This window comes from Desmodus rotundus, chromosome 7 (genome assembly GCF_022682495.2).
Source record: "Desmodus rotundus isolate HL8 chromosome 7, HLdesRot8A.1, whole genome shotgun sequence".
In the NCBI taxonomy this organism is placed as follows: Eukaryota; Metazoa; Chordata; class Mammalia; order Chiroptera; family Phyllostomidae; genus Desmodus; species Desmodus rotundus.
The window spans coordinates 108627102-108649622 of NC_071393.1; the positions used below are offsets into that span (position 1 = coordinate 108627102).

Consider the following 22521-nt stretch of genomic DNA (forward strand, 5'->3'; position numbering starts at 1 on the left):
AACAGCAAACATTCATTTGTAAAAAGGCCCAAATTTAAAAGCCTGCTAATGGTACAAAGCATTCGTCTGAAAAAAATGACAAGTGACAGCCAGACAACAGGCTCTGAGATACACTGGACCACTAAACAATGACATTACAGGACCGAGCATCACGGCCACGCCTAGACACCCAGCACAGAAGAACATGCTGCAGCACGGGTTGTGCAGTTAGCAGGAGGCATTCCAGGCCGGCAGCAGCCAGCCTTTGCCCTTCCCGGAAAGGAAAGCCATCGCCACAAAACTGACCGGCCCACAGGTGAATGGGATCCTTGGAATTCAAGAGAGAGAAGGATCCATGACTCCAAAGCATCAAAAAGGTTTGTACAATGATCACATATCGCAAAGAATGTGTATCTTTAGAGCTGCCACTAGAGCCCCAATTCCAGCAACTATCAGAGCTACAAAGAATAAGTGGCATGTGTTTTACACTATAGGAAACCAAATTCCACAGGGAAGAGTTAATGCCTAAAAATGTGAGGATCTTGCATGGGTAAATTTCCAAGGAATTGCACTTGGGGAAAGCAGTAACAGGTAGAAGGAGGTGAGGGCAGTACTACCTGCTAACTGATGAGCCCAGGGTGGGAGGTCGGGAACAACAAAAATTCACCTGATTTTCTCCCACCTGTCATGACTGCTCTTCTGTAACGGCTTATGCGATACCATCGAAGCTGAGAGGGTAAGAATTCATTTCGCTGCCTCTCCATTACTGAGGTTCAGTTCGAGCAGCAGACTCTTAAGAGAAGCAAGTCCTGCAACAGGAACTATGCTAGCCAGGCAGGCAGGAGACTTGAATTCTGGTCTAAGCTTTGCCAGAGGTAGTTTTACTGACGTTGAGCAGGTCAGTTTACCCCTCTGGGCTTTAATTTACACATGTATAAAAGATGGGACTGAACTTCCACGTCTGCAGGGGTGTTCTGGGAAGAGGGGCGGGGTGCCACAAGCAGGCCCCACTTAAACCAGAGCAGCCAAGCTTGTCAGGTTGCATTTCGTGTATGGATGCTACAGTCTAAACATATTTGTCTTGTTTTTTTTTAAACTAGTTAAACTGCATGGTTATACTTCGACTGCCTGTGTTCAGTTCTGTCACTCTCTCTCTGTGACCTCAAGCAAGTCTGCTTGTTCTCCGTAGTTTCCACAGCCAGAGAAAGAAGAGAACGGTGATTATTATGAGGACCACGGATGTATGAGGCAGCAAGAACATGTCTGGCACACAGTAAGTGTTCCTCACACACGTACTATTTTAGGTAATGAGCTGTTTTTACCGTTTCCTTCACAGAGCCTTTGGTATGTTTTCAAAAGATTTTTAGTGACTTAAATGTATCAAATCTGACCAAATGAAAATGTTTTGTTTCAAAAACAGACCTATAAACTGAGGGCTCGCCTTGAATTTGAAATGCTCCTTAGCTGATTTTGAACAGCAGAATTTGAAACGCAAGCTCCTTAGCAGATTTAAGTAACAATCAAACTCAACTGTCAGAGGCCAGAAAATGCTAGAACTGTTTCAATGTAGCTTATACCAATGAATATATAATGTTGCTCTGCCAAGAATTGGTAACTAATTTTTTTTTTACCAAAATCTAAAATAATTGCCCTTCCAGCTGAGTTAGCAGGTGAAGTGATCCAAATAAAGACTCTCTCTCTGCAGAGCTTTTGATTCCACGCTGTTTTGTTTTTAATACAAATAACCTCCAGATCTGTTATTATTAGGCTGACAACTAATAATTTTTTGTTCCCACCTCAATGTTTCAAGAAAAATCTCTTCAAAATTATTTTAGGGTTGAATCCTGTGTGGGTAGTCCTGAGTCAGTACTGAGCAAGTGACAGAGGGGACGACGTGGCGAGCGGGAGGGAGAGGCGGCTAGGACGGCCTGTGAAAACTGAGGCACCGCCGCACAGGTGGGCCCACGTGCGTCCTCTGTAGGACCCGCCAGCGCTCTCCCAGACCCCGAGCGAACTGTGGCCTAATGTCCTCTGTATTAAAGAGTATTCCATGGTAATTATTCGCAATTGAAATTTGTCTCTGTGACTCCATATTAGACACCTGTGTTTGAAATTAGGCCCAAATCTCACTCATTTCCCACAAATTAAGTTTTCGTATTAAATATCAAAATAGGGGAAAGGAATCTGGCCACACAAGCCCGTGAGAGAGCTGAGGATCCCTTTCCCATCACATATAAAATGTAGTTGGGTGGGTTTTTGTTTTTCAATATTCAATTTCTGTTTATAGTTGTCAGATCCTATTCCCCCCACCCCCAGCTCATTCCTTTTAAAAAGTGAACTTAAAACCACTGAAATCCTTTCATAGCTATGGGAGAATTTTCAGTTTCCCATGGACCACTTTGAGGGATGGACACCCTCCAAGAAGACTTCTAAAAAAAAGCACTGTTAAAAAGAAATGACTGCCCTGGCCGGTGTGGCTCAGTGAATTGAGTGCCAGCCTGCAAACCAAAGGGTTGCTGATAGGTGTCCAGTAAGGGGCACAGGAAAGGCAACCACACATTGATGTTCTTCCCCCTCTCTCCCTCCCTCCCTTACCCTCTCTCTAAAAATAAATAAAATCTTTTAAAAAAATGCTAATTTTTAAAATGGATATTGAGGAGTTTATGTATAACATGTAAAAATGGCAGCCTGACCTTGCACACTGGTTTCTTCTTAGAAATGTGTTAGAGGACATTTTTGGAGCAGATGGGCACAGACTCAGAACACTCACCTGAAAGGGGTAAAAGGCCCTAGAATATTTAAAAACAAAAACAAAAACAAAACACCTTTAAATTATAGACCACATTATCTCAACAGCCTACTTGGCCCAGCCCCAGTCAAAGACAGTACCGGGGAGGCTTCTTGGGCGGACTGTCGGACCCCGTATCTCCAGCACACACAGGTGAGACCAGAGCCAACAGGAAATTACTGAAAGGTTTCATCCTCCTGGTGAGCTAAACCCAAATGCAGTGAAAGCAGCAGCCTCAACAACCATGCAGGGGTATCTGTGAAAAACCGTGGGCTGTGGGCACTGATGAGTTTCCCTAGGAGCACGCACTATTCAGGACAAGCACAGGACTTAGCAGAGGAGGGTGCTCGGACACCTGGGTCCAGCCTGGTACCCGCCTCGGGCATCAAAATGCAACCTAAAGAACGTCGCCACCTACCAATGTGGTGACAAAATGAGGCTTGGACCTCATTTCGTGTTTTGTTTAAACCTGTTATCACTTACAAATACAATAAAGAGAATTTCGTTGGCAAACAACTGTTCCAGGCCACCTTCTTTGCCTCCCACTTCCCACTGCAGCCTCTACTTGTCACAGGGGTTCCTAGGCTGTCCAAAAAGAAAGAAAATTGACCTAGATAACACGGGTCGCCTGGTCCCAATAAAATTAAACTTGTTTTCTGTGCTGAATCTCACTAAGGCTGGTACACTGAGTCTCTGAGAACAACTTCAGACTACCTCAGAAGACAAACTGTGGTGTGCTCCCTAGCCGTACTCGTCTGTCCAAGTGTTTCTGAAACAGGCTGGAGTCTTAGTAAAATTGCACTGATAGCAAAATTAAGACGTATTCAAGGTCTCACTAGCAGAAACTAACCTTTATAACATTGAATTATCCTAATGACTTAGTAAATACAGAATGTGCTGGCCAAAGTGAACCTATTTTCAAAAAGAAAATGTGTTTAATCTCCTATCACAAGCTAATTTTTTAAAACCACAAAAATCACACATGATTATTTAATTGCTCACCTTTAAAACAGATATAACTCATTTTATGCATTCACTATGTTCCTGAAATTTTGTATGAAAATGTCCATTTTTAAAAACTTAAAATTGTCATTTGAGGTGCTTTATCATGGTGTATTTATATTTCACTTGGAAGAAGAACTGATACTTTACTAAGTTCCTATTTCACCCAGTTCACCATATAAATATTCTGATAAGAAAATATTTTAAAAGAGCCCGAGGGCGTAAAAGAGTTCTTTCTTGCTATAAATAATTTCTAAATATTCTCTTTTCTAAGTAGAATTCACAAACCAGGTCTTGTTCAAGTGGTGTGCTTATCAAGTCTGCACAGTTCGACCCTGAACCTGACCCGCTAGCTGTCACCCTTCCGTGGAACAGTGTGCCTTGCACACACAGCCCTGCCTCTGGATGGCCGTGGCTGCCTCCCGTACCCCCAGGCTAGAGCCCCATTCCTGCAAACACAGGACACCTTTCTCCAGCACCCACGCCGGGCCCCATGGGATGAGAGAGTTTTTAAGGAAGGGCAGTTCCAGGGGCAGCGAGATTTAAATCTCCACAGTCCTCCATGAAGGTGATCACACATGCACAAAACACAGCCCCCAGATAATGTGCAGGCCCTGCATGCACGTCAGGAGGGAATGAGGACGGCCGCAAGGTCTGGGGAAGGCCGTGGCTCACATCCCAGCTTGACCACTGGCTCCCCGGGGTACAGCACCTCTGCCCTCCAACAGAACAGTGGTGCTGACATCAGTCCTTCGCAGGCCTGTGAGGCAGGCCGTGTGACCTCTATTAGCAGGTTGTCACGGTGGTTTTCAGCCCTCCAGTCAAGCGATCCCGAGAGAGCTCCCACAGGTCTGCCCTAAAACGCAGTTAAGGCCACACAACAAAGGTCCCACGCCCTGTCAGTGCCGCATCTCTGGGCCCTTCCAGATCGCATTTCCACCTTTCACTCCAAAACCGCTATGATCTCCCCCCCAAGGGGTAGAAGAGAGATGGAGAGTAAAAAGGGTACCTCACTGATATCCTGTGAGGCCCCTCAAGTCAAGGTGGCCCAGCACACCCCTGAGTAACAAGGAAAACTGGCTTTTCCGCCCCGACTCCTGGGACAGAGGGAGGTCGAGAAAGGATGGTACGGACTGACCCACCATAGCTAAAGGAGGGCCGCACAGACGAAGCCTGCCCTCTCCCGATGGGGCTCACGATCCGCGCTTCGGCCTCTGACCTCTGCAGCCTGTCACCTCAGGGCTGGGCATCACCGAGACGGGGGTTCTGGGCGTCCTCTTCACTCTTACTCTTCTCTGCTGGGCTGCACCCAGACCCCGTGACCGAGGATGCGCCCCCACGAAGGGCGTGGGCGTTGAGCATCTCCAGCAGCAGGTCGTAGACTGGGACCACGTTTTTGCACTTCATGCTCAGCAGGTGTTCCATGCCCTTGTTACTGTGGGGACAAAACGGGACTGAGACTCCTTCCGGAGAGGTGGCCGCAGCAACTTTGAACCCTCCCCCACATAACCAGCCCACCGCACCCACACTTCCCAGAGCCCTTTGTTTACGGTTCTTGCATCTGGCTCCTCCACTAGCCTACACTTAAGGGCAAGGACAACATCCTGCGACCTCTGGGTCCCATCACCCACCCACAATGGTCTGGCAGCACCTGGCACAGAACGCAATCAGTTCTCATTGTTCACGGCAGTTACACTACACAGTCACCCCCGACACTGAGTCAGCGGATGCTGAACCTTTGTTCCGGGGGGAAATGCAGGGTTAGGGTTCTGAGAACCTCTGCTCACATTTGCATCCGCCCATTATACATAACCTTGTGTGTGTGTTTTTGTTTAAAGACATTATATACATTGTTGGCTCGTTAACATTTAACTCACAGCCCGCAGCGCTGTGGCTCATGCCTGAACGAAGCTCATATAACACATTTTCTCCTTCAGGCACATCACAGCCTGCCTGCACTTAGGGACACGACACAGCACTTCAGCACTGTGACTGGAGGCCATCTGTGGACAATGAAACACCCAAAAAAGGGCACAAAAATGCAAAACCATGGCAGTAAACAGACCACAGAAGGGACAACTGTTACCGCATGAGAGCTGAAACAGGAAGGCAGAGCCTTACCTTGTTTGACCTCACCTGGGAATGAAAGCATAGGCAACTCAATGTTTTTGCCACTTTGTGAATGTCCCCAGATGACCACACAGCACCGTGAGTACTCCGTTCGGGGGTTACGGATAAAGTTTAGCAAAAGCAGGCAACAAATACGGAACCCGTGATAACAATGAACAGTATCTGTCCTGCACTGTCATGTGCCGAACAAGCATTGAATGGAGACAGGTCGTTTCCATTTCCTACCCCGTGGTAAAATTCTTGAGGGGTGTGTGGTCCTCCCCACAGCCCCTTGTCCCCCCCTCATCCCGGGTGACACCAAGCCATCATCGGACATCACACACAATTCACCACAGCCCCGCCTTCCCACATGACTGTTCTCTCAGGCCTGAGGAAAGAGCAACCCTCAGGGAAGGCCGTGTGCACTTCCCCGGATCATGGAGCTCAGAAGTGGATCTAGGAGAGCTGGGTTTGGCCTCTCCAAGAACATGACCGCAGGGCCCTTGCCCTCGGTGCAGGGAGGGTGGCAGGTCGCTCTAAGGGAGGAGGTGGCAGGTCACTCTAAGGGAGGACCTGCCCCTGGCTGAGTGCCATTAACAAGCTAAAATCCCCACCAGCTAAAATCTAGTTGAGCCACCACAGGATGCCATAAAGACCCTGTAAGGTGCCACAGGACAGTCGTTCAGTGCCCACAGTGTGCTGACCTTTGGTTACGGGCGTGTGCACTGATGGGGAACCCCCATTCCCTTTCAGGGGTTCATCTTCCTTTAAAGGTAACAATTCTACCTTATCCATTGCAAACTTGAAAACACTTCACCCTCTGAGCACGCCCCCACGTTCCCAGTGAAGTGGCCCCGCAGAGACTGTACCTGGCGTGCCTGACATGCGAAAGGAGCATCAGGAGGTTGGCCAGGCGGACGGACTGCTGTTGGGAGGGGACACCGCTCTTGGCGATCACCCAGACCAGAGCATCGGTCACTGCGTTCAGTAAGTGCGTCAGCTTCCGGCTGCTCTCAGCCTCCTGAGCTGCTGCAGCTAAAGGGTACATGCCTGGACAAAGAATCAAAGCCATGGTTTGTTGCTCTGCGAAGAGGAAACAAGCTGTGTGCATTACGCATGTCAACGTTCTCCTGAAAGGTCAGATTGGTCAAATGGGTTCTGGCTTCTGCATGTATGGTGATATCTTAAAAACACGACTTGACCTTTCCACGGTGTCCCAAGAGCAAGCCCCATGGCTGAACGGGAAGGGTAAGCCTGGCTGAATCGGGGCAGACTAAACTGCCTGCCAGGCCCAGAATGGTGACCTTGCCTCATATATGTATCTAGTTGCCTCAAACCATTATGTGGTATATCTCATTTCCAGCAACAAATACACATACCAAGATGGTCCAAAAGTGAGGTTAAGTCCACCCTTAGCCCGCAGGAGGGCCCCTCATGAGGGGGGTTTAATAATCATAAACTAAGGACCACTGCTATACAGCTCTCCCGCCCACACCGTCGTGCGTGCCTTGTGCAGAGAGTCACGGTGGGCCCATTGCCCCCTCTGTGCAGCTGTCAGCATCCAGCTTCTGGTGGCACCTTGCTGGGGACAGGAAGTCCACCAATTTGGAGTCAGACAAACCTATTAAGTTCACTGTCACTAGCTCTTTGACCCCAGACCATTTTCCCAGATCTTCATTGAGCAAAGCTTGCAGGTGCACCGTCTCCTGAGGTCTCCACAACCACCCACAGGTAGGTTGCTTCCCTGCCCTGTGTTTGATTCCCGCCCGCCCCCACCTCCCCCCACCCCCGCCCCCAGGATCTGAGATACTGTTGCCTCCCAATGGCTGCAAAATAACAGCTCAGGTAAATCTCTGCCCCCCACCCTCCATCCCCTCCCCCAAGTCCTTGATTCCTGGAAGCAGGAAAACTACTAGCTTCTCTTCCAGCAAATAAAGAGCAAATATGTGAAACCAGGGGAACTGCCAACTTTTGACTGTAATGCGAATGAAGGATGGCTGGCACTCCATCATCTACAGAATCTGTTTTGGCAATTTCTCATCTCTATTTTTTTATTGGCATTTTTGGTTTAATTAAGGCAGTTTTGTTCAAGGGACTTACCGAACCGCAAATATGAAAGTGTACTGCTCCATCACATCCCTGGGAACACCTCCCTCCATAATGTCTGATGGTGCAGATTTTAAATATTTGCAGATTTTGAGTATTTAAACAGCCTGGAACTGCTTCTCTAACCCACCTGCTCACCTCCTTCTCCATAGTGACCCTGAGCCCCGCCCCCCCAAATCTCCCGCTGTCCCCCACAGCTGGTAACCTGCCCTTCCGCTACAGAGGAAACAAGCCCCACCGACAAGCCCCTCTGAGTGGCCAAAGTGCAGGTCTGCTCACGCGGCTCTCTTTGAGGGCGTCTCAATGCTTGGGGTTGAGTCCAAACTACCCAGAGCAGTTACCAGGTGTACCAGGCTCTCCCTGCTCTTTTCGTCCTCACCGTGAACCTTCATTTCAATTCCTTGGACAGGTGAGGCACTGGCCATGCCAAACTTTCCCCCTAGGAACTCTCTTCTCCTCTTGCTGTCTATGGCCACTCCTCCTTCAGAGCCTGGCTTGCTCGAACTTCCTTATCTAACTCCAAGCTGGGTATCTTCATACAGGCCTCACAGCCGCCCTCTCGCCCTCAAAGAAATGGGATGTAAGCCCTTCAAGGGCATTGACCCCATTTATTTGTTTGTCACTATATTCCCGTCACCCTGTATGATGACTGGTGTGAAGGAAACACTCATACATGGAATTAGAACAAACTCCCATAGGTTGACATTTTTGCATTTTTTAGCCAATCACACCATCATAACTTAAGTGATAAATATGCATGTTGGCGCATATTTTAGGTATACCACAGGAAGTCATTAATGCAATGGAAGGGTGGAGAAAATTGTTTTCAGCTTACTTTCCCTAAAATTGACCCCAGCTGCATTGACCAGGGTTTTTTCTCTCCTTTAGCCAGTTCTGCCACATGACATGTGCCCCGCGGATTTCTACCGCCGGAAAGAAATCTTCCGTCTTTGGATTCTAAAAGCCAAATTGGTGTACCTGTTGGTACATGTTTCAGTCCAAAGTGACAAAGATTGAAAACATAAAAGTAAACCCTCAGCTTGTACACAAATGTTCGTAACAGCATTACTCATAGTAGCCTATAAAAGCGAACAACTGAAGTGAGTATCAGCTGATGACTAGATAAACAACATGTGGCATACTCTCTACAGGGGAACAGTGGGTTAGCCATAAAAAAGAAATGAAGTACTGATTTGTGGTACGACACGGAGGAACTTTGAAAACATCATGCCGAGTAAAGGCCCACGTTTTGTGTGATTCCATTTACGTGAGCTGTCCAGAGCAGGCATATCTCCACAGAGAGTAGATTAGCAGCTGCCTGGGGATGTCGGTGGGACAGAGACTAGGGAGTGACGATTAAGAAGTACTGGGTTTCTTTGGGGTAATGAAAATGTTCTGAAATTGGTTATGATGGTGGCTATAGGCCATAAATACACTAAAAGCCACTGACTTGTGTACTTTAAATGGGTGAATTGTATGCGACTTGTATCACAATAAAGTTATTATTAGAACCAATAAAGTCAGTCCTCCTTACCAAAATCACAGTAACATAAAAGCCCCTCGATGCCTCCCTGTGTCTGACCAAGGCCCCCGTCAGAGAGCACGCGTGACGCATACCAGGAGCTCAGTAAATACTTACTGAACGGACATTTAATTGGATAAGAAAGCTACCTTTTATTCCATATTACACCCATTCTTAGAAGAGAAAAATAACCCAGAAGTGTGCAGCTCTGTAAAACATAAGCGCTGACACAGCCTGACCTGGCCGCCTGGCACACTGGCTCCAGTGCCGGCCCGGCTGAGCGATGTCGTGCCAGCGTGGGCTTGTCACATCCGCCAGCTGACGCTGGAGACCGTCTCCGGACGGCCCAGACACCTTCTGCGACACCTGTATTCTCTGGCTGCTTTCACGGCTTTTCTCCTTATCACTGGTTTTAAGCAACTTGATTATGATGTGCTGTGGTGTGGTTTCCTTCATGTTTCTTGTGCTTGGCATTCATCCAATTTGGATTTGTATATTTACAGTTTTATCAAATTTGGAAAATTTCAACCACTGTTTCTCTGAGTATTTTTTTACATGGTCCCCCTTTCAGGGACTCCAAATTATGCACATTAACAACTGTGGTTGTCCCATACTTTCCAAACGCTCTGTTCACTTTTTGAACTTTTTTATTTCTATTCTTTTCTGATAGTTTCTATTGCTATGGCTTCACGTCCACTAATCTTTTCTTCTGCTCTTCCGTATCTGATGTAGATTCTGTGGAGACATAGTTTTTAGATCTAGAAGTTCAATTTATGTGTGTGTGTGTGTTAAATTTTCTGTCTGTTCTTAACTGGCTCATGCTTTCCTCTGCCTCTTGGGCATATGGAACAGAGTTACAGTAACCGCCTTAATGTCCTTGCCTGCTGATTCTATCAGCCATGTCCTTTGGGGGTCTTCGCCACGTTGATTGGTTTTTCTCCTCATTATTGGTCATATATTGCACTTCTTTGCATGCTTGCTAATTGTTGATTGGTTACCAGATATGTCGAATTTTACCTAGTTGGGTGCTAGATATTTTTGTACTTTTTAAAATATTCTTGAGCATTTTGGGGATGCAGTTGAGTTATGTGGCAATAGTTTGATCTGACAGGCTTCCTTTTCATTTTTTGGGGGGGTTTTGTTTTTGTTTTTTTTGGTAGGACCAGAGCAGCCTTTACTCTAGGGCTAATTTACCTACTACTGAAGCAATACCTCTATGAGTACAACACCCAAGGCTCAGTATTACTACAGGGTTTTCCCCTCTGGCTAGTGAGAACATAAACGATTCCTGGCCCTGTGTGAACTCTAGGGGTTGTTCTTCCTGCTCCTTCTGGTGGCTCTGTCCCTGTCTGTGGCTAGGATCCTCATAAGCACAAGCAGACGAGTGCTCAGCTGAAGACCTGAAGGGGACTCTCAGCAGATCTCAAAAGCCTCTGTGTCCAAGTTTCCTCTGTAGTACACCCCCTGGAAACCCTCGCTGCCTTGGCCTCCCCCAATGTACAACTTTATCTCCTCAGTTCAGAAAGACCCTGGTGTCTACTCGAGTTAGCCCACCCTGTGTCGCAACATGGAAACCAGCCTCGGGTGGTAAGTTGGGCAAGCAAAGGGCTCACCGTGTCTGTGTTCTGGCCCTTGTGACCTCTGGTCCAATGTCCAGTGTCTGTCTCATATGTTCTGTCAGGCTTTTTAAAATTTAAGGTGAGGAAGTGGATTCTGTCCTTGTTTCTGCTTTTAATTTAATGTTACAAACAATCCAGAAGAAAAAAGCCTACACGTTCAAATGCCTAAAATCTAGCATAGGAAAGACCCATCCCTCCCAACAGTGGAAACTTTCCAGTACAAACAGAATCCCACGTTCTAACAGTGATGCTGAACAGAATAAATTCATTTTGACAACCGTCATAACTACCAAGCAAAAAAGGAACTTCCTCAAAAGAAGATTTCTTCAATTTGGATTTACTGTAAACAGATTCTAGTCATTTACTGCCACAAGCGGTAATCATGTCACGTGCCTGTGATGCATGTCTCACCCTCTGTGACTCTCTCAGATATGGCAGTTCTGACCAATGCTGCCGGAATGCCACAGCCGTAGCCTTTCCTGTTCACACAGGCGATGCTTTCAGCTCTCACAGCAACACAGTATGACGTCGCATAGGCTCCAGGGCCTGTAAGGAGCCCAGCCAAAGAGAAGGCTTTATCCCGCAAAGTGTTATAACCAGAAATAAACTGCTTTCTAAGGAGCCCTTTGCTGCACAGGAATGGGTTCTAAATAATTTCTGAAGGTAGGAGAAGCCCCATGATCTGGCATTTGATGATCCCCCTGTGCCGACGTGGGACTGTATTTCTCGAGCAGATCTTCCCTTTAACAAAGACAGAAATGGCAGCACACCCGTGAGGGGAAGTCTATAAGCGGGCAGAAAGAGAAGATCAGAAAAAGTTGGGTTTTTTCTCCATGATCAATTTCAAATGCCCCAGCTGCACATTTCCTAATGCACATCAACTTAATTGCTGATGTGAGCTGGGCCTTCATATTACTATATAAAAGGTAAAGAGTAACAACAATACACGTCAAGAAGGTGCCAGAAGCCCCAAAGCATTTAGGAGTCTTCTTGACTTTCTGGACAATTTCCATTTGTCCAACAGCTTACCATTTCTACCCACAAACTGTCTGCCTCCCGGAACTGGGGTAGGGAGTGTATTAGGTTCAAGCGAAGTGCCCTGGCAGGCAGGGAAGGCCAGACCAACCCAACTAGGAAGCACCCAACAGTTGTCTTCTGGGTCTCTGAGCCTCACGTGACCTTCAGATTCCTCTTTGGTGCCCCTCGGCTCTCTTCTTCAAGACCTGCCCCGCCCTCCACGCCCATCCAGCCATCTCCTGAGCCCCTCGTGCTCCGTGCCAGGGCTACTCAAGGATGACTTGCTACCAGTCCACAAAGAGAGAAGCAGAAATGGAGGGTACGTATTTGGAGACTTTTACAGCAATTGACAGTAATTTTAAATCAACTGAACATAATAATAAAACACTAGGGCTTGTATTTTACACTGTCATTTCAAGTTTCTAGTAATTTCTTTTTATTCCATTTTACAAAGGTAACTGTCTGTAACAATTTGGAAATAAAAAAGCATTGAGAGCTGCTGCGCCACCGCTGCAGCCGCCACTGCTGCTGCCTGAGGGGTGGGCCTGGGAAGGAAGCTGTCCCCGCGCTCAAGGCACTGCCCTCAAGCGGCTTCATCCCCGCAGACCACCCACGGGAATGGCCACGGGAAAAACTGAGCTGGGACAGAGAGCCAGACTGGCGGAGCAGCCATGAAGGCCGTCATGGAACAGCGGCACGAACCCTCCAATGAAGAAAGAAACCCGCTCTCTGTTGCCTACAAGAATGTGGTGGGTGCCCACAGGTCTTCCCGGTGTGTCATCTCCAGCACTGGGCAGAAAACAGAGAGGAGCCAGAAGCAGCAGCACGTGGGCAAAGAGTTCCGTGAGAAGAGAGAGGCAGAGCTGCAGGACATCGGCAACGACGGTCTGGAGCTGTGGGACAAGTGTCCTATTCCCAAGGCCACACAACCGGAAAGTAAGGTGTTCTACTTGAAAATGAAAGGAGATTATTTCAGATATCTTTCTGAGGTGGCATCTGGAGACAGTAAGCAAACCACTGAGTCAAACTCTCAGCAGGCTCACCAGGGTTTGAAACTAGTAAGAAAGAAATGCAGCCTATACACCAATTCGACTTGGCCTGACACGGAAAATGCTCTGCCATTGACTATGAGATTCCAAACTCTCCTGAAAAGGCTCGCAGCCTGGCAAACACGGCGTCTGATGAAGCAATTGCTGAACTGGATACACTGAATGAAGAGTCGTACAAAGACAGCACGCTGATCATGCAGTTGCTCAGGGACAATCTCACTCTGTGGTCGTCAGAAAACCAGGGAGCTGAAGGAGATGCTGGGGAGGGAGAGGACTGATGTCTACTGTGCTTTGTGGTCTCTGCAGTGTCACTCCGCACCCTCCACATATATCCCTTCGTGCAGTAAAAAAAAAAGGAATCGTGTATCAAAAAAAAAAAAGAAAGAAAGAAAGAAAGAAAAGAAAAACAAACCTGGTCCTTCCCCACAGTCACTGCTCTATGCGTTTCCCTTTTCCCTTCTTCAAAACCAGTGCCGATGTCCCAGAGTATGCGGGAGTGTTAGAGAAGAAATGAGTGCAGGCTGGAGAGGGAGAGGGCAGCTGGCCCCAGATCGGGGGGCAGCCAGGGACCCAGATGGACACAGGTCCTGCAGTGAGTTTGGGCTTCGGGAACTGCCGCTCTGGCTGACTTAAAATAAAGCAGCATAATACGATCTCACAAGTTCCTGTTGTTTCAAACATCAAGCTCTAAGACTGTATAAAATCTAGGTAATGAAGTCCCATATGTGGCCCAAAGGAAGGGATCCGTGACTCCTCAGTTGAGGATTAAAACATGGATATACATGTTCCCTGAGAAAGAAGGAACGACGACGTCAGGCCCGACAGGAGGAAAGAGCTAAGCACAGCAGTGGGGGTCTGGTCTAGCAGCTGGGCCAGACACACACCAGGTAGACAGTAACCTGAACAGTATGAAAACTGTATACAGACTTAGGAACGTGCACAAAATAACGCATCTCTATTTATCGCAGCAATATTTATAATGGTAGGAGAGCAGAGAGAAGATGGTGGCCAAGTCGGTGGAAGCCGAGTCCACTTGCTCTTGCCCCCAACTCAGACACTTGGCTGAATTCTGAAAAATAAGCTGAATATTCAGCAAAATCTTAGCTGATAGAAAGTTTGGAAGCCAAAGAGTGCAGAAGATGCTTCACAATGGCAGTAAGGAGACTTTATAGGTTGAACGGGAAATAGCCGGTGCGTGGGGCCTGAAGCTGTGGAGAGCCTGGTCAGAGGTCGCAGCTTTAAGGCTCCCTCCCCTCCCAGGGCAGAGGGCCCCCAGACCTGGGCCAGGACGGATTTGAATACAAAAAGTATGGCAGATCCAGGCTACACACGCACACACACACACACCAGCACATGCACAGCTGCAGCGGCAAACGCCCACCTAAAGAGTGCCAGAGAGAGAGGGGGATTCTATCTGTACCTGGGTCAGGGTGGGGGGCTGGTAGAGGCAGGCAGTGGCCAGCCATGGCTGTGAGAGACTCCTGGCTTTTTGAAGAGGTGGTGTGTTGCAATGGGAGTGCCCAGACGGTAACTCAGTGCTGCAGTGGGAGTGCCCAGACAGACTTTTTAAAAGGGCAGTTGAGGCGTGCTGGGCAGGGACACCCTGCACATCTACCCTGCCAGCAAGGGGAAAGAACTGAGGGTGCAGTTTGCTCCCACTGAGTGTGGCTGGGCAGAGAGATCAGAAAGGTGCACAGAGAGGGGATTTCTTGGACCCAGCCCCGCACAGCTGGAGGGCCAGAGGCTGTGCAGAGTGCAGAGTTTGGGACTGTGTCTGCTGTGAGGGCAGTGGGCTGTGAACTTCATGGGCGGGAGTTGAGCACCTGAGACTATTTACAGCCAGAGACACCCTTCCCTAGCGGGGGCGGGGGAGTTTGGGGGGTTGGGGGGATCAGAACCTCCAGGAAGGGAAGGATGAATCCAGCCCTACCTCCTGCAGGTTTGCAAGCACCACCAATGGGGAAGCTCTACAAAACAGGCAGAACAGGCTCAAGAACCTCCTGCAGGGCACATATCCGCAAGAGAAAGACAGAAAGAGAACCGCCTAAAGGGCCCATTTTGAACTGCACTCAAAACAAAATACACTGGTGCCTAAGAGTCCTATTTCGCTGGGGCCAGCAAAGCAGGGAAATCAGAAATCAGTGCAGCAAGGGGCAATCAGAGCCCCGCCCAGCCTCAGCTTGAACACAGAGATACCATCAGCATCAGGCAGGAAAGAGCTGACTCTCTTACACAGATTGGCCCCTCCCTTGATATGGACAGCGAATTCATCATAAACTATATATTATTGGAAATAAGCTGGGACAGAGGAAGATGGGTGGTGTAGGGGCAGAGGGAACAGGGAACACAGCCACAATTTTTCCAGAGCAATTTTACCATTGCTCCCCCTCTGTCCTCTCAAAATCATTCTTCCATCCTTCGGTCAGCTCACATTCTTTTTCCCCTTCTTATAATATTCTTATTTTCTTTCCACCTTTATAAATTGTGGCTTGTTTGGCATGGATATTATGGCTATTGCCGTTCTTCTTCCACAGTATTCCTATTTGTTCATCTTTTTTTAAATTTCAAATATCATAGGTTACTCTCCCCCTGTCTGACTACATGTTGCCTTCCTCTGCCCCTGCTTATTTGAGTTCGGATTTTTTTTCCCTTTTATTGGCCTGGATTCTATTCCTTACTCTTACTATTTATCTACTCTCTATCCTCTCAAAATCATTATTCTTTACTGTAGATAGTCTCTCTTCTCTTTCATATAATATTTTTATTCCCTTTCCACTGTTATTAATCTTTGCTCAGCTCATTGTTATTGACCCTGCTGGGGCTTTTCTGCAATTTTGTTCCCTTTGGTTCACTACATTTTTAATTTTATTTCAAACCTCGTTATACTCTTCCCTTTTCTTATTCCATTTTGCCATCATCCTCCCATCTTACTTAACATTTTAAGTTGTATCTTCTTCCTTTCTTTCTTCGCCTTGTTTCTATTCCCTGCTCTTATTATTTCTCCTCCCTCTCCCTGCTCAAAGTCATTTTTCTCTCCTTTAGTTGCCTCATATTCCCTTTTTCCTACCTTATAATATTCTTAATCTCTCTCCACCTTTATTAATTTCTGTTCAATTGCTGTTGACATTGCTGATGTGATGGGGGGTAATTTTGCTGGCGTGGGTTTGGTTTTCTGCTAGGTTTGGGTAGTACTGCTTTGTTAACCAGCAAGCATACAAGATGCAGCAGGGGCTGTGCCTCCCAGTCAGCCAGCTGGAGGGGAGAACCCACCAATGAATGAGCTCCCAATAGTCCAAGCCCAGGCACAACAAGAGAGCCCACGTGAACTGAGTAAAGGGCAACCCTAGAGCACCGAGATCAGGAGATCAAAGAGACTGCACCACTGAATCCCACAGAACCCCTACCACAGAAGTCCACCCCACAAAGACAGGCAGGCAAAGCAGAGCAACTTGAGATGCAGAAACAAACAACGAGACTCACGTAAAATGGGGAGACAAAGAAATAACCCCCAATCAAAAGGAAAGGAGGAATCCATAGAAAAAGAGCTAAAAGAAATTGAGGCAAACAATCTATCAGACAGAATTTAAAATAATAGTTATAAGGATGCTTAAGGAACTCAGTGGGAACTACAAGGAACTTTATGGGAGCCTCAAGGAACTTAGTGGGAACTACAGCAGCATGAAAAAGGACATAAAAAGTATGAAAAAGAACCAGGAAGAAATGAAGAATACAATATCTGAAACGAAAAACACACTGGAAGGAATTAAGCGAAGGCTAGATAAAGCAGAGAACCGAGTCAATGAGCTGGAAGACAAGGTAGAAATACCCAGTCAGAGCAACAAAATGAAAAAAGAATGAGGATAGTTTAAGGGAGCCTCAGGGCAACATGAAACGTAACAACATTCGCATCATAGGAATATCAGAGGGAGAAGAAAAGAAACAAGGGATAGAAAACCTGTTTGAAAAGATAATGACATAAAACTTTGCTAACATGGTGAGAGAAAAACCTGTACCAGTTTGGGAAGCACGGAGGGTCCCAATTGAGATGAACCCAAAGAGGCTCACTCCAAGACACATCATAATTAAAGTGGCAAAAAATGCAAAAAAAAAAAATGTTAGAATGTTTACAGTAACCAGGTATTATTTACATAAGAAAAAACAGCAAAGCTATAACATAAACAAATCTTAGAGAGCACTTTCCTCATTTCCCACCTCTCACCCCTATATTTCTCTCGGGTCAGGCCCCTTCCTTCCTGGTCCTCCACACCATGTCAGTTTGGCTCTCATTTTCCCTCACGACACTAGCTGGGCGCCATGCCTCAGTCTCTCCCCTCTTCAGTTAGTCCTCCCATGCAAGCCAGAGCAACCTTTCAAGAACACCTATCTGTCCATGATACTCCTGCCTGAGCCTCTTCCAGGGCTGCCCAATGTCCACGGCGGTGGTCCTCAACCCAAGAGGTGCAGTGAGTCTTCAGCACAGCATCTTACAACCCTGCCCGCCTCCCTCAGCTCTGTCACTTGCAGCTCCTGGCCCGCCCATGTCCCTTTATTCTGCCCCTCACTAGTTCCACCTGCCCATCCCTAAAGACCCATGCAAACATCATCTCCTTCTAAGCACACTCCAGAATCTCTCACACTTTCCCCTGGTACTCTGTACCACAGCACTGCGATCCTCCTTTTAAGATTTTATTTATTTATTTATTTTTAGAAAGAGGGAAAGGGAGGGAGAAAGAGAGAGAAACACTGATGTGTGAGAGAAACAATTGGTCACCTGTTGCATGACCCCAACTGGGGACCTGGCCTGCAACCCAGGCACGTGACCTGTCCAGAATCGAACCAGCAACCTTTCGGCTCGCAGGTGGGCCCTCAATCCATTGAGTCACACCAGCCAGTGCTGAGATCTCCTTTTCAATTATTTCTTTTCTCTTCCTCCCTCCCTCCCTCCACTATGAGCTACTTGAAGAGGGACTACATTTTAATGTCTTTACTAAATGAATCAGTGAATGAACAAATGAATCTGTAAAAGCAGAACCCAAACAGTAAATATAAATGCATGTCAATTAGGTAAAGTGTCTTTATAAACATTGAAAGATGCTGAATGGTAAATATCGTCAATTTTTCTCTTTTCCAGCAAAGTGGCTTGAGCCACTTTTAAAATTACTACCAGTAATTCACCCAATGAACAATTTATATTCAAATTCACTACAGTTTAAATCGCTATCAAATGAAACAGAGAAGTTGGAAAGAAAGCCATTTTCACCTTTTTAAATAAAATGGTAAGTTCAAAGCTCCGCTAGAAACAGCATTCGCTCCCCACCCCGCTCCCAATCAAACACGGCCCAGCTGCGTGCTTACGTACTGGAGTTCAGGAGGATCATGGCCTTGACACAGAGATACTCTTTGTGTTGGAGTTTTAACTCACGAAACCTCGAAGTTGTTGCCAGGAGCATGTCAAAGATTTCCAGAATTCCTTCCACGCATTTCCCTTCATCCCTACAAAAGTTCATTTGAAAATTTAAGAAAATTACAGCTTTAGGCAACCATCAAAGGCAGTAAGGAGTATTTTCTTTTTAATCTTAAATTTCGTTTCGTACATGCTTTAACTATAACGAGGTGGTGATGAGACCACACCCAGTGATGGGAAATAACTAGAATTATCTTCTTATAAAGAGGAAAGGGTATTTCCTCTAAGTCCCTGAAGTAAACATTTGAATAAATACTATTTAGACAAAAGTGTGCATTGGAACTACATTTTTCTTCTCCTGTTCATAAATGTTATATTAAAGGAGTAACATTTTTGTGGATAATCTAAACCATTGCAGCCAGCCAGCCTGAGATATGACACATATTACCAAAATGAGACATTCCATGTTCCCACCAGAAGACACTGAAACTGGCCATTACAGAAGCAAGTATCCCAAGAAGAAAAAACCCTTCATATCTAGGGCTTAGCTCTCATTGCCTCATGGTCATTGAGAAACTAGTGGGGCAAATAAGAGACACGTAAACATAATTTGGAAAAAAGCTAATATGACATACAAAGAAATCACAATTAGAGAAGATGGACTGGAATCAGGAAAGGCAGAAATGGAGACACAGAAATTTTTGACTTGCCAAAGATTACTTTTAAGCATAAGTTTTAGATACGCTTTGAACCATATCATCAAAAGTCTTTGAGCATTCCTTATAAAAATAAACTTTTAAGTAGACTTTTAAAAAAGTATTTAATTGATTATGCTATTATAGTTGTCCCATTTTCCCCCCTTCACTCTCCTCTGTCCTGCACACCCCTCCTCCCACCAACACTCCCCCCCTATAGTTCATGTCTATGGGTCATACATATAAGTTCTTTGGTTTCTACATTTCCTATACTATTCTTACCCTCCCCCTGTCTATTTTCTACCTACCATTTATGCTACTTATTCTCTGTACCTTTCCCTCCTCTCTCCCCCCTACTCCCCTGTTGATAACCCTCCATGTGATCTCCATTTCTGTGTTTCTGTTCCTGTTCTAGTTGTTTGCTTAGTTTGCCTTTGTTTTTGTTTTAGGTGTGGTTGTTAATAACTGTGAGTTTGCTGTCATTTTTACTGTTCATACTTTTTATCTTCTTTTTCTTAGATGAATCCCTTTAACATTTCATATAATAAGGGCTTGGTGATGATGAACTCCTTTAACTTCACCTTATCTGAGAAGCACTTTATCTGCCCTTCCATTCTAAATGATAGCTTTGCTGGATACAGTAATCTTGGATGTAGGTCCTTGCCTTTCATGACTTTGAATACTTCATTACAGCCCCTTCTTGCCTGTAAGGTCTCTTTTGAGAAATCAGCTGACAGTCTTTTGGGAACTCCTTTGTAGGTAACTGTGTCCTTTTCTCTTGCTGCTTCTAAGATTCTCTCCTTCTGTGTAATCTTAGGTAATGTAATTATGATGTGCCTTGGTGTGTTCCTCCTTGGGTCCAGCTTCTTTGGGACCCTCTGAGCTTCCTGGACTTCCTGGAAGTCTATTTCCTTTGCCAGATTAGGGAAGTTCTCCTTCATTATTTGTTCAAATAAGTTTTCAATTTGTTGCTCTTCCTCTTCTCCTTCTGGTACCCTTACAATTCGGATGTTGGAACATTTAAAGATGTCCTGGAGGTTCCTAAGGCTCTCCTCATTTTTTTAAAATTCTTGTTTCTTCATCCTTTTCTGGTTGGATGTTTCTTTCTTCCTTCTGGTCCACACCGTTGATTTGAGTCCCAGTTTCCTTTGCATCACTTTTGGTTTCCTGTACATTTTCCTTTGTTTCTCTTAGCATAGCCTTTATTTTTTTCATCTAATTTGGGACCAAATTCAACCAATTCTGTGAGCTTCCTGATTACCAGTGTTTTGAACTGTGAATCTGATAGGTTGGCTATCTCCTCGTCGCTTAGTTGTATTTTTTCTGGAGCTTTGATCTGTTCTTTCATTTGGGCCTTTTTTTTTTTTTTTTTGTCTTGGCATGCCTGTTCCATAAAGGGGCGGAGCCTTAGGTGTTCATGGGGCGGGGTGACGCTGGTTGCTGCGCTGTGATGCTGTACGTGGGGGAGGGGCCAAGAGGGAGCAATGGCGCTTGCTCTGCTCTCTGACGGATTTCAGTCACTCCCTCTACTACCCACAATCAAGTTGGTAGGTACCCACAATCAAGAGGGGTCTGGTGCTGGTTCCCGAGTGGGTGGGCTTGTGCACGCTCTAGGCCCCTGTGGGTCTCTCCAAGGAGCTCTCCTGTGGGGCTGGGAGTTTCTCCCGCTGCCGCCTCAACCCCCACAGGTGTTTTCAGTCAGAGGTTTGAGGCTTTATTTCCCTGCGCTGGAGCCCTGGGTTGTGCAGTCTGTGACTGGGTCTGCCAGCCACCGCCTCGCCGTGTGTCCTCTCTGCCCCAGCTGCCCATCTCCGCCCCTCCTACCGGTTTGGGTGAGTGTTTCTTTTTTATTTCCTTGGTTGTCAGACTTCCGTGCTGTTCGATTTTCTGTCAGTTCTGGTTGTTTTTTGTTTTTAAATTGTTGTTGTCCTTCTTTTGGTTGTGCGAGGAGGCACAGTGTGTCTACCTACACCTCCATTTTGGTCAGAAGTCTTAAGTAGACTTTTGAAGTAAATTAATTTCACTGTATCTAGAAAATACCAGCTTCAATTAACTCCAGCAAGACATATATTATTCTGCCTCACTGCTCTCCAAAAACTTCTATTATCATCAGTTCTGAAGTCATTGGAAGTGCATGACAAACAGTTAGATGACTGTGTCACAAAGCTGTCATTTGCTTCTAAAAGCCTGTGGTGCTTAGTAAAGGGCAGCCATGGGTTTCTGAGAGCTTCATTTTCAGTCTCCGTAGCAGCCCCTGAGGGGACCTGAGATGCTGAAAGAACTGGCTGTTCCCATTTTCATTCCCCCAACCCCAAACCAGGACATTTGCTGTGATGGTGGTGGTTGGGGATGGGCCTCTGACACCAGTGGGCACTGCCCAACCTGGTGAAGCCCTTCTCACTCGGTGCTATGCTAGGACAGCAGCTTGCCAGCACCCTGCACTCCCCACTGTTGAAAACCCTCACCCCCTAGGCTCACCTACACAAAGCTAGAAGCATCTACACTGCTCCCTCTAGCAAGCAAGCATAACAACTTCTGCAAACAGCTGAGGCTTTCTGAAAGCGCACACAGTAAGTGGTAAAACATCAGTGTCCCCTAGAAGTCACTCATAGGGAAAGGCCACCGTGGAGAATCAGAGCGCTAGGCAAAGTGTGCCAAAATCTGTAGGAAACCCCCAACCCTCCCCACACCCCATCCTATGACCTCCCCTGCTCTGCACTTTCCCAGGTAGCCTGCCACAAGTGTGCAAACAGAAGTACAAGAAATACTTTTTCACTAAATACCCCTCATGCCACATCATCAAATCACTCTGTCTGGGGACTGGAGGTAATACTGGAAACTGTGATTGCTGGGCTTGAGGACATATCATACTGGGAAAAGCTGGCTTTAAAATATCTCTGGAGGCAAAAACAAAAAATCCACCAACTCCTGCATTGATGGTTTAACAGCCGGTTCTTTACTCTTCTGTGAGACTCAGTCAGAGGTGAGTTATGCACACACGGGGGCACATGTGCGTGCACACACACTCACCCCCCAAGTTGTACAAGGGGACTCATCTGAAATCACCTGCATTTTGCAGAAGTTGCCACCTGTGTCTGAGAGCATGTCTCTAGACATTGAAATTAGAACCATTTCCTCATTAAAATATATGCCATTTTAATGCAAATTCATATTTCATAAGTCCTGATAAATTCTGTGACTAACAGTAATGAGAACATATGTACCTCATGG

The 22521-nt window shown here is 46.4% G+C and overlaps 1 protein-coding gene and 1 pseudogene across 3 annotated transcripts in view; one reads left to right on the plus strand and one right to left on the minus strand.

Moving 5' to 3' along the window:
* The window catches only part of ESR2 (estrogen receptor 2), a 61410-nt gene that overhangs the window by 1534 nt on the left and 37355 nt on the right, over window positions 1-22521 (minus strand). For 2 of the 3 annotated variants that reach the window (XR_008427316.1, XR_008427315.1), the window contains exons 7-9: window positions 18551-18684; window positions 6748-6928; window positions 4912-5204 (exon numbers count right to left, since the gene is read on the minus strand). Coding sequence is in view for 1 of the 3 variants with exons in the window: in XM_053928259.2 (XP_053784234.1) it covers window positions 5006-5204; window positions 6748-6928; window positions 18551-18684 (514 nt within the window). In the remaining 2 variants the exon portion in view is untranslated. Of the gene's footprint in view, window positions 1-4864; window positions 5205-6747; window positions 6929-18550; window positions 18685-22521 lie in introns of those variants that run through there. The other variant, XM_053928259.2, reaches the window with a different exon arrangement.
* LOC112311781 (14-3-3 protein beta/alpha-like) lies at window positions 12761-13469 on the plus strand (annotated as a pseudogene).